Below are 14,623 nucleotides of genomic sequence, written 5' to 3'. Positions count from 1 at the left end.
GTCACCACCCATCAACTATGTATTTTTGTAAAGGACCTAGTCAAAGGCAACCACCTTTATTGATTGCTAGGCTGGCCAGCCTGAAGGCTGAAATGCTCTTCTTAGGGAAAAAAAAAAAAAAAAAAAAAAAAAAAAAAAAAAAGAAGCAGGATACACTGGAAGGCCTGTGTTGTTTCTAAAGGAAGCACAGGTCCAGGCGTTGCTCAGTGACATCAGGACAATTCCTCTCTGACTGCAGGAGGCTGCTCTAACAGGTTTCATACCAGCACAGCCACAAGCCAAGTATCCCACTGACTCTTCTCCCTTTTGTCCAGGCCCTTTTCCTTGTTCTGACCCTTTTACACCACAACATGAACAAGCCACCCAACAGGAGTCCAGAGCATATGCCCCAGCTGGCAATTATTTCTACTTTCAACATTTCATAACAAAGCATTAGCACAAGCTCTAAATAAGTTCTGTCACTCTGCTCCAAGTAAAATGCTGAAGGAAGGAGGGTGAGATGCTGCGGTACTGCTGTCTCAGAAGTTTGTACCTTTTTAAGTCACCGGCCCTCAAATGTTGCTATTCAAAACAGAGTAGTACAGGGTGAGGTGGAGGGAACACCTTCAGGTGGGAAAAACACCACTGGCAGACATCAAAGATAAACCATCATCAGATTTCTTGCACCAAAGGAGAACAAAGAGTCAATGCTCCTGAAATTCCTGTTCAGAAGTACCCCAGAACAGAGCCAGCACTTCCCACCTCAGCCAACCTCACCTATGTTCATTTGTAATCAAAACCAAAAGCTGATAACCAAACCTGGCCTAGCAAAGCTCTGCAAGCTTCAATCCCATCCTGGCTCCGCACAAATACCTTAACTTTTCAGTGTATCACCAGAGAGTGACATTCCCAAAAATACCCAAGTCCTGCCTTTGAAATCACTGCCTGTAAAGATTATTCTACACCTGCGTGGGGAGAGGGGGAAGCCACAGCTCCCACAGGTGCTGGTTTATGTAGGATATTAAAAAGAAAGCAACAAACAAGCAAACAAAATAAAACAATGTACACAGAGAAAGGATTCTTCATATGCCTCCCAGAAGAAAATCTGCTTTAAATACTGAACAACAACTAGTCAAGTCAAATCTCCCACCCGAAAGCAAAAAAAAAAAACAACAACAAAAAAACAGTTGCACTCTCAGAAGGCAATTCCTTCTCACCCTCAAAGTTTACATCTGCTCCCTAAGAGACTTTCCAGCAAAGCTGCAGGGTACCTGAGCACTCCATCCATGATAAAGCTGTTCTCAAAAGAACACGAAGCAGTTTCTGGCCCTTTTCCAAGCTGCAGAATGCTGTTGAAAAGGCATATTTTAAACCTGTAACCCTGTGACTGTCCATCTTGCTTGAATTCAGAAAGGAGGTAGAAGACAGAGAGCAACAACCATTCTCACTACCTTCAGGAGAACAAAAAGCAGCACTACCATCCTCCTCGACAGACAATTACCTCCCAAGGAAGAAGCTACCACATCAACAAGGCAGCCTTCAGAAACTGGTCTAGTAACACGGTCCAATAATACACTCATTTCAAAACAACCTTTATCGTGCTGAAAGAGGAAGACATGATTTCACATGTTTCAAGAGTGTACACCTAAAACAGAGATTTCCAAACTTAGGCATCATTCATCAAAAAAGTTAAAAGGGGCTTTTTCCACACATGCAGAGATTTCGGACTAACAGGATTTACTTGTTTTCTGCCCGTTCCTGGGGAACTTCTGCAGTTTCTTTTTTCCCAAGACTGTCCCTACAGGCTGCTATCCAACATACATCAGATGCTCCTGGAGCAACAGATAACTCTGGAAGGACATTTGCAAAGGGCACAAATCGAGGGCCTGATGTCAGTAAAATTTAGGCATACTGGGGGAGGGTAGAATTACTCCTGTATGTAGATAATTTGAACATTTGACACAGCCCCTGGAAAGCTTTACCTATGCACTTAAGGTTTTTTGGGGATGCCTTATTAACAAAAGGTGTATTTTTAGTCAATTAAAAATTATTGCAACTTAAAAAGTGAATCCTTTTCAAAAACACTCAGGTTAATTTTAGCATCCTTCTGTTTAGCTGCTTAGCAACACTTATCCTATGACCTTCTAAGCACCACCTACTTTTACAAGGGATAATGAATATAACCAAAGGGATTTATCTATATGTTTTTAATCTATATAGTCTAAGTGCATCACCAATTTTTATTTAAATGAGAAATCCAGCCCAACTGAGAGCAATTCAAACTATTTCTGTCCAAGAAGAAAGTTTCACAGATTAAAGTCAAGCTACTGTTATGACTGTAGTGTTACTTCAACATCGGCAAAGTGATAATATCCTTAAGGAGTGAGAAAAGCACTGCACGGGTCTACGCTTGGGAAACACTGCACTTATCTTTGGTACCAAAAGAGATCACACATACTGCTTGACAGGTAATGAAGAGAATCAGTTTTCCTAGCTTTGAAACTTGAAGTTATTTCCCAATCCTCAACCAAAAAGAAAAGCCATTTTGCAAGAGGGTCACTGAATACTGTAAAGAGTTAAGAATGGGGTCACAACCTGGTCAGAATAAGATGCTTCATAACACTGAAATCTGCAAGCCAAGCTTAAAACACCCAGGTCCAGGCGGGGAATAAAAAAAACCACCACAACCCCAGAAAACCAGTCAACACCCTGCTATATAAGCCAAATATATATATATATTCTTTAGCATTGCTAGTTCTCAAAAGAAATGTGTAAGAGTGGCTACAAGTAGTCACCTTTGATGGGCAAACAATTTAACAACTAGCAGCTGTCTGTGAAATGAAAGCAGAAAAGTTTACTTGATTGCACTTAAAGGGTGATATTTTTCCAACTGCATTAAATGAATTCAGTTCCAAATACGGATGTCAGGAGGAGGAAGGTGAGGGAGCAAAAGAGGCCACACTCGGGAACAGCTGCCCGGCAGCATGAGAGGCGAGATTCGTCCCTGCCGGCAGGTGAGGGAGAGCCCTGGTACTCTGATTGATTGGATGATGGATTCATGCTGTTTCTGGGTTTCTAACAAACAAAAGGACCTATTCTTTCCTGGATGTACCCAACTCTGGTTAAGGCTAATCGGCATTATGCAGGCGCACCAAGAAAAGACTATATACCCTTAAGTCTTCAAAGAGAAAATTAAAACCTAAAACAAATATGGCTGGCCTGACCCTGAGTCACTGCATCCCTTTCACGCACGCTGACCCTGTGGAAAACAGGAACTGCGGTAACAAAACTCAGCGCTTGTGTCAAAACGACCGACCTCAACGAAAAAACTTCAGCCACCATAACAGCTCTCTACCGTGCACCGTAGGGGTGACAACACGGCGTTATTTAGCAACTGCTCCTGTTGCTAATAAGCAATTTCTTTTCCAAGGCATGGGGCTGGACGTTGGAATGGTAGGAATCATCCACCGCATTTGCTGTTCCTCGTAGACCACTGCCCCCAAATCACACTGAACTAGATGTTTACTTTCTCAAACAAGTAAATACACTTGATCTTATCTCCAAGAGAAAACAGGCGAAAGAGGGAGTTGGGATTAAAACCGAACGGCTGGTATCCCCCCCACGCCTCGCCTTCCCCCCAGCAATCAGCCCAGCGGCTCCCGGGCAGGATGCTGGCTCCTCGGCGAGCAGGACCAGAGCATCAGCTGCGGGCCGGACACCGCGGCGCGGCCGTGGGAGGGCGGCGGGGCACGGAGGCGCCCGGGCCTCCGCGGGGTGCGCAGCCGAGCAGAGCGGCCCGGGCAGGGAAATGTGCTGAGCCAGGAGAAGAGCTGGCTTCTCCTTCTGCGCAACCCCGCGAGGATGCCGAGCAGGCGAAGATATCGCGGCCGAGAGGTGGAACGGGGAAAATTATTTAAAAACGAAAAAAAGGAAAAAAAAAAAAAAAAAAAAAAAGAAGAAAATTAAAAAAAACCCCAGGCGTGCGTGCGGAGGGAGGCGGGGGAGAACTGCAGGGAGAAGAAGCCAAAGGAAACTTATCTGCGACATGACAAAGTTCAATCCACCGCCCTCCCTCCTCTGCTGAAAAAAAAAAAAAAAGTTGCAGCATCTCGGCGCGCCCCGCTCCCGGCCCGGCCCGGCCCGCGCCCCTCGCGCCCCCTCACCCTGCGCGGATGGGCGGGGGGGATGCCGAGCCCGTGTGCTACGAACTGGGCAGGAGGAGCTGCCTCGCATCCTCGGCGCGGCCCCCGCGGCGCCGCCGGGGGTGTCCGGCCCGTAGCAACGGCGATGGGGAGGGAGCGCAGTCGCCCAGAGACGGGGCTCGGCCGGCTCCCATCCGCACCGGGCACCGCGGCGGGGGGGGGGGGGGGTGGGGGGGGGGCGCGGCAGCCGCGCCGCCCCAAACTTTGTTTTCACCTCAAACACCGCCACTGCGGGAGGGGGGTCACCGCTGCCTCGCCGCTCTCCCCCCCGTGCCACGATGGGGCTGATGGGGGCGAGGGCCCGGACACCCCTCCTCAGCAGCTTCGGATGCTGCCCGGCTCCTTCCTGTAGTGGTGACGCCGCCCAGGCGTCCCTGCCCGCCGCTGGCCCCGCCGCGTAGGGATGTGTTGCTGGCACCGCACAAAGGCAGCGGGACGGGGGGGACCCACGGGGGGCAGCGCCCCCCGCCCTCCCCGGGCACGGCTCCCCCCCGCCCCCGCCGCGCAGGCCGGGAGGGGAAAGGACACGCACGTCCCTACCGGGACGGGGGGGAGGAAGGCGGGGGGGCGGGTGGAGAAAGTGGAGGAAAGGCGGAAAAAAATCAAATAAAGTAAGGAAGAGAGGTAGAGAAGTGAGGGGAGAGGTACCGGAGTGCCGAGGAAAGGCAGGCGCGGCCGTCCGGCCCTGCCGGGGGAGCGGAAAGTCAGCGGAGAGATGCGCGGCGCGAGCCGGCTCTACCTGCGGAGAAGGGGCGCCTTCATCCCAACTTCCCAGCTCCGGCGCGGCCCTCCCAGCCGGGAACAGCGGGCAGGGGCCGCCGCGGGACCCGCCGCCACCGCCGGCAGGAAAATAAGCCCGAAGGAAAAGTTAAAAGGCAAGCTCGGGAGACGGGGGCGAGCCGGGCTAGAAGATGTTGCTTCCTCGCAGCCCCATCCAAATTGTGGCGGTGGCTGGTTAAAAATAAACTTTGCAGCAGGAGGGGGGGGATGATCTGGCCGGATTCCTGAGCTCAGACGGTTTAATATGGATGAGCATCAGGTCCTGAAGGCAAAACGCCGCGGCTGGTGCCGCTGGTTGGTAGAAAGTCTGCAACAGGGAAGGAAAAAAAAAAAAAAAAAAAAAAAAAAAAACAGGAGCCGCGGAGGGAGGAGAGGAGAGGGAGGAGCGGGGGAAGGGAAGAGGGAGGCTGCACGAACTCATCATCATCTCCACCGCTGCCAGCCAAACTTTTTTCCTCTTTTTTTTTTTTTAAGGAAACTTTTTTCCCCTTCTAACAAGCATTTCATTTTTTTTTAAATAAGTCGCACGACCAGCCGACACGCTGCAACGTCCTCACCCCCGCGCCTACCCCCTCCAGAAGTATATTTTTCCTCATCTTTCTTTCTGCCCCCCCCCCCCTAAGAAAGGGAAAAGAAGAGGGGGAAAAAAAAAAAAAAAAAAAAAAGAAATAGGTCCCTCCGGAGTTAAGGCACGCTCCTGCCCTTTGTGAAGGGAGCGCGGCTGCCGGGCAGCCCCGCGGTACTTACGCCGGACTTTGCTGGGGCTGGGCTGCTTGCGCCGCGACATGCCGGGAGGATGGGCCGCCGGGGGGGCGCGGGGGCGCGCCGGGGGGAGCGCGCACGGGAGGGAGCCGCAAACTTGTTCCGGAAAAAGGAATCAAAATGGCGTTTCTGTGGATGTGCAAAGTTCATCAACTCCGCGCTAACTTCCCCTCCTCCGCGCCTCCCTGGAGGGGAGAGATGGGCACGGTTAGGGACCCCGCCGCGCCGCGCTCCGCGGGCGCCCCCGCCCCCTGCCCGCCCCCGCGCTGCCCCGCGCACCCTGATAAGGAGACACATCACGTGTCGCTCCGGCTCCTCTCCCGGGGACGCGCTACCGCGGCAGCGGCAGCCTGTTGCAAATAGCATCTCTAACTCGCCCTCGTCGCGGGGAGGGAGGGGCGCCTCCAAGGAGAGGAGTGAGCACAACTTTCCCCCCCCCCACCCTTCCCCCGTCCCTCCCTTCTCCGCCCGGCAGCGCAGCAGCGGGATGCCCGGGGCAGGCGCGGGGGGAGCGCGGGGGGGCGGCCAGGTGCCACGCGGCGCCCCGCGCCCTCCCGCTGCTCCGGCGGCCGCGCCCGCGGGGCTCTCCCGGGCGGGCCTGGCCGGCCGCGCTCCCGGCCCGGCGTGCGTGCCCCCCGGCAGCCGGCCGCGCTCCCGGATCGGGGCTGCAGCGCATCCGGAGCCGCCGGTGGCGGTGCGGCGCCGCCGGCTTTAAGGAGTTCACCGGGGCTCTCCGCTGCCGTGGAAATGTCTGTGCATCCTCCTCCGCCTCCCAGCCAGCCCGGTGCCTCACCAGGTAGAGCGGCCGCAGGCAGCAGCCCGCTGCTTCGCGGCCAGGAGTCGCCTTCTGGTTGTGCTTGTTTCCTCAGAAACTTTTCGTCCTTGCGCGATTTGGATCCCCGCAGGGGTCAGTCATCCCTCCAGACCTAAGGGACGCGTTAAAATTAACAGGACCGCGTACATCAGCACGGGAACGGGAGGTGCGAATGCTGTGTCTAATCAAAGGCGAGATGCTTGCGCGTACAGGTAGTGAGTGACACTGCACGGCACCGCATGCACCGTCCTTCCCGTCGCTTTCCCGGCAGTGGAAGTTCAAAGGTGTAGGAGACTCAACAAGTGATGGAGAGGCGTTCAGAGTGGTAAGGATTTCTCTGTAAAGCCAGTACCTGTTTAGAGTTGTGTGACAAATAATAATAGTACATAAAAACAAAATACCTGGCAGTACTCCATCCTGAAAGCTCCATGGGAAAAAAAGAAAAGTAAACCAACACTGCTTCCGTGGAGTGCCCGATGAGTATAGGAGGAACCAGTTTACCTTTAAGGAAATGGTTATTTACGCTATATCTAGAGCTACTAAAACTAGGCCTTTTAAAGCTGTTATTGGTGAGGTGGAACCTGGAGTCTCTGCCTCTTTTTTAAAGAATTCAAGTCATGGACTCCAGGCAAAAGGCTTGTGCCAGCTTACGTGGTATCCTGTCTCCCAATTGAAAAGGGATTCACATGGAAAAGAAGGCTAATTTCCAGGTATGTGGCAGTAAGCCCTCCACCGACTCTTTTCACAGTATTGCAGGTAAGGTGTCATGCTTGACTTCATTTGCACCATTTTTTCAAATACTGGATAAAGGCATACAAATCAGGAATACACAAGTCCCGTCTCAAAGACGTGAGCTGGCGATTCATATCAGGAATAAACCTCTTCCCTTCTGGACTCCCAAGTAAAACACCTGCAGGTCTGGTGAACTGGAACTTGGAAATGCCACAACTGCAAAACCGAAAGGTAGCACACGTGTATTCAGAACATGAAACTGCAGCTTTAACCTGTCTGTGTTTGTTGTGGTGGTTTCTGCAGGCTGAATTTTTGTCACCTGTGTTCTGTACTGAGTTCTGTGCAGAACTACCCAAGCAGAGTTGCTGACTGACAGAGGAGCGATATCATAGTTTTCTCCACAATATTAGCAACAGACATGAGAAAGCACATTCTCATTGTTCTAAGGTTCCTGTTTTACCAAAAAACAGTAAAGGGAAGGCATTAAAAATAAACTGATAGCAAAGTGTCTTTAACCTTTTCATCTCTGTCCCCATCGTACCTGCCTACCTGCAGTGGTGGAGCTGCTGGTAAGTTCAGCAGCTTTACAGCCAGCTTGCATCTTCAGTATCTCTGTGGTCAGGCATCCAATTAATCAAAAATCTGAGCAGTTTATTCATCTCAGGCTCAGCCCTTGAAACATTTTGTTTACATTGGAAGACTGCTGTGATCTAAGCCTTCGTGGCACACACGTACAAACTCATAGAGACTGGGCCTGGTTTGCACAGCCATTTATTTACACAAATCAAATCTAGTAATCGTATTTGGAGGTTAGCAATGCACATGTCATTGACCTCTGCCTAATATTTCTAGAATAGTCTTGGAGGCATTTTGGACTACTTCAACATGAATGTTCCCGTGCTCAATGTATTTTTTAGCCTTGGAGGTGCTTAAGAGCCCTTCGATGTGGGAAGTTTAGCAAGCAGATAGATGGAATAGACCAAGTGTTTCTCAATTCAGCATCTGAAATCTGCTATTGAAAGATGGACATGTAAAACTCAATTTGGAAAAAAATCATAATCTTAGTGTTTGGAGAAAATAAATAGTTTTTAATTGCATTTATCTCTATTCTTTCAAAAAGATGGAATGAAGGATGAACCAGTACATATTGTGTTACGTTAATACTAAATTTTAAAAAACCAAAAACAAACAAAAACCCAAATAAAAAAAACAAACAAAAACAAACAAAAAAACCCCAATAATGAAAAAAAAAAAAAAAAAGTTATGTAATAACTTTAAAACCCCATTAACGACTAGTGTTTATAAAATAGTAAAAAGCCTTTTAACATTTACGGAATTAATCATAATTCTGGGCTATTGGTGGGCAAGAGAAATGAAGTAATTCAGTTTTTCAGCCTTCTGTCACCTGAACTTTTATGATGCATCAGAGAGGTAAAAAGCCACTGTGGTCTAGAACTAAATGGGAAGTTTTGAGCAAATAGTTCCTTTTTTAAATTACTTATTACAATGAAAGAGAAGGTATAGAGGTAATTTCTATCTAATAACCCCTACTTTTATGAATTACTCTCTCAAAATACTATTAACATGACTTACATGACATAGCTATCCTCTTTACTCTGCACTTTTTACCATTTGCATTACTGTGGTTTTTCCCATCTCCCCTGACCACTTTATGACAAGATAAGTAATAAGTCTTTTTCTCTCCTAGGACTTGATATTTTCTATACTTTCAGGATATAGGGACATGAATGCCCACAGTGACCGTAAACACACAAAGGGGCAAGAAGACTTTTCTCTAGCTTCTCTGTAACCCTCACATACTCCTCTCATCCTTCTCGGTGATGTTAAATACAGTGAACAGTAGTAGAAATAAAAACAATCATTTTGTGAAGGTGTTTGGTGTGTTACCAAATTCATTGACACCGCTGGGTGACACAGCAATGTTGGAGACAAAAGCCACTTGCTGTGGTCTCAAGAAAAGGATGACTCGGCCCCCACCCACAATTCAAGTATCAGAGATGCTGATTAAAGGTATTCAAGGAGGGAAGAAAACAGGGTATATAACTTGTATGAAGGCCACAATTTGAGGATGTCTTAAAGCACAGAGACTAAAGCTAACACTAGCATTAAGAGAGCAGTTAAAGGTTAGCTAGAAAATAATTTTTTCACCCGTCTTATGAGACATCATCAAATTTACACATCCCTTTCAGCCAAAGCAGCTTGGACTTACCAGGAGTATTTTATATGCTAAGAGGCAGGACTGGACCCTGAGTTTACAGCACCTCATGACTGCTGGGTGAGGGCAGCTGCCAAGCCCCAGCTCCCTCACCCTGCCCTGTGGCTGTCCAGCCACAGAGGATGTCAGAGCCATCTGAGGCCCCATGCCCTGCCTGAGCTTGTGCCTGCTCAGCATCCAGAGGCCTCTTGCTGCCATCCTTTTCCTGATGTCCTCACTCGTGCCAAGAGGGAGAACTCAGCTGACATACTAACACAGGGAAAGCCTGCTTGGAGGATCAGAGAATACAGCCTTGAGGGCTTTGAGAAGTAAGTCTTTATAAAACATTAAGACCAAAAGAAATGCTTGAATTTCCTTTATGTTTCAACCAGTTATTTCTTTAAATGAGCAAACATGCCATTGCTGAGTCTTCTCATGACTTGAGGTTTTTTTTTGCTTAGAGGTTTGTTTTTTTTTTTTTTTTCCTCCAACTGAGACACAGGTTTCTTGGGTCAAAAACCCCTTAAGAGCTAATGCAGAACTGACAAATGTGACCACCATAGAGGCAGGGTAATTATACAAAATAAAATGGGGAAAGTTCAATTAAATGTATTTCTAAATGAATTGCTTGGAAAATTCCATTAATTTGTGCACTGGAAAACCACGCAGAAGAGAATAATACATGAGTTGCAAACTCTCAGAGCATTTGGCTGAAGACAGAGCATCCTACAGCATTCCCATTTTCCCCGTGCATGGAAATGTGATAAAGCACCGTGCTCAGGCACCCTTGGCCTCTGGAAGCTGAGCGGTTGGGGAGCAAGTGAGTGGTGGAACTTGCTCCTGCAACAACCCCACTGAGTGTATCCAAGAGCAGCTTTGGATTAGCTAGGCCAAAGCTTTAGTCCAAACTTATCTTAACTTTAGCCTTTACAAAGTGAAAGAAAAGCTGATGTATCCCAGCACTTTCCCTCACATTCCAACCGGCTGGTAGTGGCAAGGCTGGAATTAAAAACAGTATTTCCTCCAAAATCCCGGTGTAGTTCTCCAGGCACAAAGCCATCCACTCTGCTGGGTGACTCTTCTCAGCAGACAGTATGTTAGTGATAACAAACAGCAAATGTAAAAGATCAAGTGTAAGTGTTCACCCCCTGTTTGCTCTGAGACATTTCAACAGCGCAAAAAAAGTCCTTGAGCTGACTCACCTAGCCAGCCAAGACTACCTCTTGGCTAGGGATTCATATGGAAATATGAAGATAGTGTTTCTGAAACCCATACCACTTTTTTTCCCCCTCATAGATCACAGCCTGTAGGGCATATTGCAGGACTGCTTGAAGTTTCTGGCTGCAATAGTTGCTGGTCCCATCTCCTTCTCTCTTTTCACTGTGGGAGTCTCCAGCAGTTGGATGCAATGCAGAGCTGCTGGGACTGGACCAGCTTGATCAACTAGTCCCTTTCCCCAGCTCCAATTTTCAGGATGTAAAAAATAGCATAAACTGCTCACCTGAACCATTGTAACAATAACCAGTGTTTCTAAACCCTTTCAGGGGAAGTTCACCAACCTAAACCTATTCTTTCAGGATATACAGTCCTAACTATAGAGAATGGCTAAAAGGATAATGAACTGACACAGCTTTCAGCCTTACAACCAAAACAAACAACAGAGGCACAAGAGTGTTATTACAGTTGTAGTAACAAAACTTATTTTAAAGAAGAGTATTAAAAATAGTATGTTTTAAATGAATAAAACAAAATAAGATTCCCTCCTACATATTTAATTATTTAGCAAATTTTGGACCAGCACAGCCTACTTCTTCCTCAATAGACTGTTTAAAAATACAGCATGAAAAAACTAGTGTGCAGATGTTTGACATTTACTTTTTCAAGCAGTTCTATGATCACTAATGTAGAGCCTCAGAAACAGGTTGTATAATCCATGTGCAAGTCTGTCTGTGTAGAGATGGAGCAGGTAAAAGAACAGTAAGCAAAACCACCCACTGCAATACTTTCACTTGTTTTAAAACTCTGCATCGTTGCCCAGAAACTTTTGTTGCCTGGCAATGCAAAAAAACCACAGGCGTGCAAAAAGAAGTCAGTGTTTAATGCCCAGCTTGTGATTTGGTACTGACATGTTTCATTCTTATTGACCACCCAGCCTCTCACACCTACTTGATTGTTAGCTTAAATGTGATTATTTCCCATCCTGAAGGCAAGTAGTAAGCCAGCTGTGTGTTTCCTTGTGTCTCATTTGCTAGGGAGAGTGGATTCTGAAACCTCTCACAATCAAAATAAATGTTTATGTTAACAGCAACTTCATGTTCAGTTGTTCAAAGGGCTGCAGTAGCACCGGAGGAGACAGTGGCAGCTAAAGGAAGGTAGCAGTATCCAGTTGAAGCATCACTTACTATCTTTTGGTATCATACACTAGAGATGGAAAACACCTGCTATCCATTCTCTGAGGCTGCCACAGTATTTCTCTGTGCAGTTCACTTTTTAGTACTGTCTTGGTTTAGCTTTAAGTATCCTCGGTTACGGAGGATTCAACAGTTTCTCTTGGGAGCTTGGGCTGTGCTCTTGCTGATTTTGCTGTTAGGATATTTCTCTTGATTTTTCTAGCCTGCATTTTTATTTTCTTAACTTCAGGCCACAGCTAATTATAGCTCACAGAGTGCAATTGGAAAAGGGGGTGAAAAAGAAGGCAATCCCCCCCATCCCAGGGAGAAGATGGTAGGCAGTGCTTTGAGGTGCGCCCACAAAGCAGCAGAGAGGGCCAGCAAGCAGCAGGGAAGTGAAGAAATAGGAAGTGAGGCAGCAGTCATGAAGAAAGTATGCAAGGAAGCAGTTACCCTGCAAGGAAGGAAAAAGCAGGACAACTTTCAAGGGCAGAGATTAATGTAACTTGGAGGAGGCTGCAGTTACAGGATTTGGGAACAAGATAGAAGAAGCCAATTACTGGGAAAAAATGACCAAGGGATGCAGTAGGCAAAGAATTGAGGAGGAGGCACAAGAAAAGGGTGGGGCTCAGGTAAGTGAGCGTGGAAAGAGTCATTATGCTTTTGTACCCATTAAATTGTGCTTTGTGCCTCCTTAAACCAGAAGCAAAATTGCACTGGGTCAGGTCTATGCCATAAAGTTCTACAGGCATATGTATGCTGGTCAGGTGTGCAAAGTGGTATGGTTTGCAGCTGAAGGTAAAAGCGAGCTGCGCTACCAAAAGCAGTGAATATTCAGAGTTATGCAGTCAGAACCATACTTTCACCAGTGCAGCTTGTGTCATTCAGACAATGATAAGATAAGCCATGCTGGCAAAAACACAGTTTTGCTGTTGTAAATTGTCTTGGGGGTAGTTATACCTCTGCCGCAGCGTGCAGGGCTGTAACTACACCAGGAGAGCTTTTTGCTTGTCGAAATAGCCACGCTCAATTAACAGATTGTCCATAGTGGACGCATGATTAAGAGAGGTAGAAAGAATCCTTCTACTGACGTGACTTCCACAACCAAGCAAAAACTGTCAGCACAAGGTTTTTTTCTGGCAGAAGAAGATAGCTGTTTAGACCAGAGGGGTGTAAGATACAGACATATTTTAGATAACTTCTGAAGCTTTCATACAGGAAAGAATTTGCTTTGACAAAAAGAAAACTCAATAATTCCAGAGTGTCTGAATTTAGGACAGTGTGGATAAGAGCATTTAAATCCTTTTACCTGTATTTATCATTCAACATTCACTTGTTTCTAAAGAAAGGATTCTTGACAAGAAAGTATTCTCAATACATTTTTCTGCATTCCTGTCTTCAACTTGAATAACAGATAATATGCTCCATAATCATCTTTCCTTCTGTGCAATACAAAGAAGGTGAAACTCCTCTTAATGAGCATATAGGGAGGAAAGATTTGGTAGATAGAGAATTCCCCCCCCCCCCCCCCCCCCCCAATTACTTTGGTGGTCAGGAGGGACTGTACTCTTAACTGAAATGAAACTTGAAAAGGAAAAAAACCCAAAACCACTATTATCAAAATGAGCGCAAGAGAGATGTTACCTGAAATGATTCACTGTATGGAAATCTCAACCCTTGAAACATTTTTAAGAACAGGGCACAGACATCAGCTTCTTCCCCAAAAAAATTCCAAGTAACTAGAAAGGGCAGAAGACATTTAAACTCACAATTTTCAGCTTGCAGTCAGTGTTCACAGCAAAGGATTAAATCTCTTGGGATCAATGTCTATGAAAATATCCTGAAATCCTAACAAGTCATGCAAAATTTTTCCTGCAACCTCTTGTGAAGTGGTAATAGACTGCTGTGGCTCTCTAAACTCAGCAGAGAAATAACCTTTTGAGCTATAAATGTTGATTAAACAGCAACTGCAAATAAGATTTTATCTAATAATTTCATGAACAATCTTACATACTCATTTCACATACACCTTCTGAGCTTGTTCATTATACTGTTTTCCTCTATGTCCTTTCTGTTGCAGAAGTGGCTGGCTGAAGGTGATTCTTAGAGTGAAAATGAGCATCCTGAATAATCCAGCAAAATGATTTTTTAAATTATTAAATGCAAACAAACAAACAAACAAGCAAATGAGAAAAGCCCTGAGGGTAGAGCCTAATGTCTAGAATAAGAGATACAGCAGACAATCCAAGAGGTGGCTGAGGAGAACACTGCAGAAGTGTCCAATGGCACAGTTGGTTGGAGCACCGTATTCTTACCTCTTGAGATTTGGATGAAAAGCCTGATTTAAAAAACACATAAAAACGAATATGATCAAATCATCTTAGAGCCTTCAGAGCAGTGGCCCTCATGTAAAAATGAGGATCTTCTGCTGAAGGACACTAATGCCCTCCACAGTTGCTTATCCCCCTACACACACATGCACACATGCTAAATAAGGCTAGAAAGCTGCATGAGAGTTCTGACTGAAAAGTAAGATTGCTTTTGTTTCCTGTTTATTTTTATCTGGTATTTATAGAGCTTTGCTATGGTTATATGTAATAAAGAACTGCATAGTCGATATGCTCCTACGTGACTTGAGATTCAGAACTGTGGTTTCTGCTGTAAATGGGAGTGATTCACCTCAGAAGAACTAATCTTTTGTTCTCTAGGCACAGACTTAATCAGCAAACTCCGGCCTGATGTTTTTCTG

At 46.5% G+C, this 14,623-nt stretch overlaps 1 protein-coding gene across 5 annotated transcripts in view; it reads right to left on the bottom strand.

Moving 5' to 3' along the window:
• RREB1 (ras responsive element binding protein 1) overlaps window positions 1-6,087 on the bottom strand; it is a 121,847-nt gene extending 115,760 nt beyond the window's left edge. For all 5 annotated transcript variants that reach the window (XM_040063583.1, XM_040063585.1, XM_040063575.1 and 2 more), the window contains exons 1-2: window positions 6,003-6,087; window positions 5,709-5,908 (exon numbers count right to left, since the gene is read on the bottom strand). Coding sequence is in view for 3 of the 5 variants with exons in the window: in XM_040063575.1 (XP_039919509.1) it covers window positions 5,709-5,748 (40 nt within the window). In the remaining 2 variants the exon portion in view is untranslated. The remainder of the gene's footprint in view (window positions 1-5,708; window positions 5,909-6,002) is intronic.
• Between the last annotated feature and the right edge of the window lie 8,536 nt (window positions 6,088-14,623).

Source organism: Hirundo rustica, chromosome 1, assembly GCF_015227805.2.
Source record: "Hirundo rustica isolate bHirRus1 chromosome 1, bHirRus1.pri.v3, whole genome shotgun sequence".
Classification (NCBI taxonomy): domain Eukaryota; kingdom Metazoa; phylum Chordata; class Aves; order Passeriformes; family Hirundinidae; genus Hirundo; species Hirundo rustica.
This window is presented reverse-complemented; position numbering and strand designations above follow the sequence as displayed.